Here is a 4,661-nt window from a genome sequence, read left to right as displayed (position 1 = left end):
ACTTCCTTTTATCCTCTCTGGAGAAATTATCATCAAGTGATCTTTTCAGCCTACATAAAGCCTCTAAAACCAGTCTTTATTCCTTGGTGAAAAGCGTTTTCAAGGTCCCTGAACATGATACTATGAGGGAAAGGGCTCCCAACTTACATCTGCCGCTAGTCTGTCCACCTCTGCTTTACTTGCATACTTGAGCCCTATGTGTGTTTTTGGGGCTCTCTGGAGCATTGTTTACAGGACTGGTGACAAAGAGCTTTAGAACATGGAGCCATTTTAACAACCAAAAGTGCTGCCTTGCGACTGTATCCTCCCCCTGGAAGGGATACAGTTCCATGTGGTAGATTGCCTTCGTTTCCGCCTGGTGATCCTGTTGGTTTGCGTATGGAAAGACGATTTGGTTTATTCGGGTTACAATTCTCTCTAATTGTACTCTGTGGTATTTGTGATGGGTTTTATCTCACATTCAATCAGAATGCTGTAATAAAAAGCCACCTTGAAAATAAAAAGAAATAAAAACAAATGTGTTTGTTTATTGGAGCTCGAGCAGGGGCATACTTATGAATGAATTAGTGAACTGACCTCGGGGAATAACTGTATTAAATTGATGCGAAGCTCTAGTGAAGCAGGACTATTATGTATCACCTTTAGTGAGTATCAGTAGCACCCCTTCCTAGTCTACTTATTGGAAGATGGATAAAGCTTCACGCCGCCTTTAGGCTTTGCTTAAATCAAAGACAGAAGTAAAGGCAGAAGAAATAATGTAAACTACTATCAGGGTGGTGGATATGAATCTTTTTGAGGATAGACCTAAGAAGTTACCATAATTTTACACTGTTACTTTTAACTTTTATTCTTCAACTCCATTTTTGCTTCATTTCAGTATGGAAGAGAAGACAGCAATTGGGCAGTGCTGGTGTCGTGAAGGTGGAAGAGTTCAGAACCTCCGGACAGAACAGACATGAATAACGACAACTTCTGTAGCTGCCTGCGTGTAGCATAGTTTCTGTATCAATTTGCTCCCCAGGATGATTGTTTCCACAATCTGGTGAATGTGAATACAATCATTTTGATTTCTACTGTAATCCTGCTGGTAGAAGCCTGTCTTCTTGGTAGAGGTGCTAAATGTTAGCAATAGAACTTTCCTAATGGTTTTCTTAGTGCCTCCTTTTGTCTTATGTTCAGTCTGAAAACTTGTAAAATGCTCTTCAACTGCTCTTCAAATTGGTTTGTTTTAACTACCATCACCAGCAGAGCACGTTGTCATATAACACAAAGACATTGCCTGTTAGCCGGCCACGGGGTCTATTGACGTTATTCTGCCTTTTGCTCTGTGTTTGGGAAACAATTAAGTTTAGCCATACGCTCTTTCCTTTCATACTCTGCTTGTGTGGGAGATTCTTGAGTTTGCATAGCCCTCTAGATCTCCTCATGCATTCTCTGTCAAATAACAGCTCTGTCCTTTAGGCCAAAATTCTCTGAGTCGATCTAGCCTGCAATATGCTCCCTCTTGGCCTATTGCCTTTCCCTCCATGGGGATATGCAGTGGCTACTTGGGCAGTGCATACCTCTCTAATAGTTGAATACATCCTTCCATACATGATTTACTGGGCTGGGTCAAGCCCTGCTGAGGCAAGAAGTACCCTTTGTCTGGCCTAGCACAGAGCTGGGTGCTGCGGACACAGTGTTGCCTTCCAGGTAAATGTCTAGAACGTAAGATTAGACAACTGTGGCTGTGAAAGTTGAACCACTCTTCACAGCAACCAAACCTTTGGATTGAGGAATTTCTTTCATCATCCAGTCACATAATTTAGATCAGACATCAAAATGTTTTTCTTGTCCCTTTCACCACTCGCTGTGAAATGTATCCAGCCTCCATTGACACACGTGTACTTTAATAGGGCTTTCCTATTAAGGAACAAGCTTTGTTGTCAACAGGAAATATCTAGCACAAGGAAAGAGATTTCATTCAAAGCCTTGTTTCATTCTGATTAAGCACATACTTCTTCGTATACTGCTGTGCTCTCACATGCAGTCTTGATACTATTTGGAAGCAATATAGAGCATGTAGCCCATAGTTTGGGAAATAACTTCTGCAAATGTTCACTAACAATCATAGTGTAATATTTGTTAGCTTTCTCTTTTTGCACACAGCTTTGTCAAACAGCTTTAAGATATCTCTTGCCAAAAAGGATCACCACGTTCTGTATCAATGTTCCAAAGTGCTACTTCAGTGTAAAACTGGTGGAACTTTATTGACATTAATGGAGTCCTATAAGAAGTAAAAGTGAAACATTTATTGCCATAGTTTGCAGTAGAGATGCACCAGTATTAAGGGAAATGTTTAGCACTTTATTTTTTTTTAAGACCCAACAGTATCTGTCCCATGCTTTATAAGTCCTTTGTAGTTACTGGCATTTGTTAACATAGTTTAAAAAGGCAAAATATGATTTCTGATAGACCATCCATGCCTTACACAACTGCTAAAAAGTAGCCTTATGGCTTTCCAGTTCATTTTTGGTCAGATTTTAAAGACAACCCCTACTTAGCCATCGCTATCTTTTCCTCCCTCAAATCATGACTTTTATTATCTTCCACTGCAGTCCAGTCTGATCTTTTAATGAAGAACAGTTGAAGGTTCTCTCTGACAATGTAACCATTGTTAAAATTTGTTGGATAGTTTTCTCTTTAGAATACAACTGCAAGCACAAAATGTTGTTTCACTTGCAGTAGCAATAGTATTCTGTGTCTGCTTTTCTGACCATTTGAATCTGTATCGTGTGCTGGTCTTAGTTCAGTATCTTACTATGTATTATAAGCTGGTGGTAGCCTTTATTTAATTAGATGGGTGGAAAAATTAACATGGGGAATATGTCAAGATGCAATGTGGGGTAGAGGGTTTTATCCAATGAGACAAGTATCATAACTAAAGAGTGCCTTTAACTAGGAGTGTGGCACGGAGCTCTAAAGACTACGTAATGAGCAACCGCATGTGGCTTCCTGTTACTGAACTGTCTAACCTGTCCCTTTATGTTCATCTTAGATTTAGCAGCAAAATGAAAAGTGGAGATATCTAACTTCAGATGCATGGAAAAGTGGTTGTATGATACCTTAACATCTCAGGATGTTGACAGAGTTGACAGGTATCGTATATCAAAAATCCCCATGAAGGCATCAGTATACCAGCAGTAATCTATTCACTAGTCAGAATTAATAAGGACCAGTTAGAAGAATTATTTTACTGCAATGTAAACCTAAAAGTTTTGTGAAACTCTTCTTAAATTGGATGCAAGTAATTTAAAGTGAGGAAACCAGGCGGTTTCATTTATTGTGGTTGGCACTGTTTCCTGCGCTGACCGGAGAGACCCCTTTCCTTTTACTGCACATTTTGAGCTGATGGAGACTTCAAAATGATGAGAGTTGAAACGGGAATGACCCACAGAAACGCGTAGACTTTTCTAGCAGAGAAGAATGAAAACGTAGTGTGTGTATGTTAACTGTTGTCTTTAACATCTTGGTTAATTGCTTTACTCTGGCTATGTTAACTCAGAGTTGTGCTTGTTTCCAAATGGGATCCAGGTGAATAGGTTCTAGATTTTAAACTTTAAAACCTAAATAAGGGAGCTGATGGGTCAGTATAATACAGGAAATTCTTCTGATGTTGCATACTGTCCTACCCTGCATTCTGCCACTGCTTTTTTATCCTGTTAACCAAAGGAAAGAAATAATATGTGTAAATAATAGTGAGTATTTGGTATTGCATTCTCCCTATTTTCGCCTGTAAAATTTAGGAGGGAACTGTGGTATTCCCTGAGCTAGTAATAGATTGTAAAAGAACATCTGCACATCTTTTCTCCATGTGCCCTATTTGTTTAATTGCAACAGATTTACATAGAAAGAGTATGGTACATCATAACTAGGCAATTATCCATTCTTCATCACTTAGTTATGATTCTGCTAATTGATCATTTAAGACATAAGATAGTCTAACATTAGGAGAATTTGAGACTGTTCAAAAAAGATCAACAAATTAATATTGTTGTGTGATATTTGCATAATTGGCTGCAATTATTTAATGTTTAATTGGGTTGATAAATGAGATTCAGCCTTTCACATGCTTACGTTTTACAAACACTGGTATTTTAAAATGATAATAATGAACTAATTTTTGTATGTTCTTTCTTCTCCCCTTCATTCTTTTGATTATTATTTTCAGTATTGAGCGAGTCCTTAATTTTCAGTTTGGTGAGCATGATTCATGCATAGGAAAGAAGGCCTTCAAATGAGAGAACTTTTCATGAAACTGGCATTTCATACAAGCTGTTCTGATGCCAAGAGTTATGGCTTCAGCAACTGGCATTACTTAACTAGATTCTTAACTGCAATGAGGGCAAATTCGCTGAGAATTTACAGTGACAGACTCTGGTGAGAATGCGAATGCTAATAAAGGTTCCTGCTTAGGGTCGATAATCTGTTCAGTCTATAGCAGTGCAAAGCAAAAATTATTTTTCTGGGATATAGAAGGGAAGTCTGATAAGACAAAAGCAACATAGTGAGAGATCTCTCTGCCCAGCCATTGTTTACACCTGTTCAACTATCTCAAGCCAAAAAGCAGTTGTCCTCCACTTCTCCTCTTTCTAGATAAACTCTTGTTTAGGGTTTACCTA

The 4,661-nt window shown here is 38.6% G+C and overlaps 1 protein-coding gene across 1 annotated transcript in view; it reads left to right on the top strand.

Annotated features, from left to right (window-relative positions):
* Positions 1-941, top strand: part of BCAT1 (branched chain amino-acid transaminase 1, cytosolic) — a 43,034-nt gene extending 42,093 nt beyond the window's left edge. The window contains exon 10 of the mRNA XM_009332834.1: positions 878-941. Within this exon, the coding sequence (XP_009331109.1) occupies positions 878-919 (42 nt within the window). The 3' untranslated portion in view covers positions 920-941. The remainder of the gene's footprint in view (positions 1-877) is intronic.
* Positions 942-4,661: the final 3,720 nt, after the last annotated feature.

Source organism: Pygoscelis adeliae, unplaced genomic scaffold (genome assembly GCF_000699105.1).
Source record: "Pygoscelis adeliae isolate BGI_AS28 unplaced genomic scaffold, ASM69910v1 Scaffold38, whole genome shotgun sequence".
Taxonomy (NCBI): domain Eukaryota; kingdom Metazoa; phylum Chordata; class Aves; order Sphenisciformes; family Spheniscidae; genus Pygoscelis; species Pygoscelis adeliae.
The sequence above is the reverse complement of the archived record's forward strand: the minus strand, read 5'-3'. Positions and strand labels throughout refer to the sequence as shown.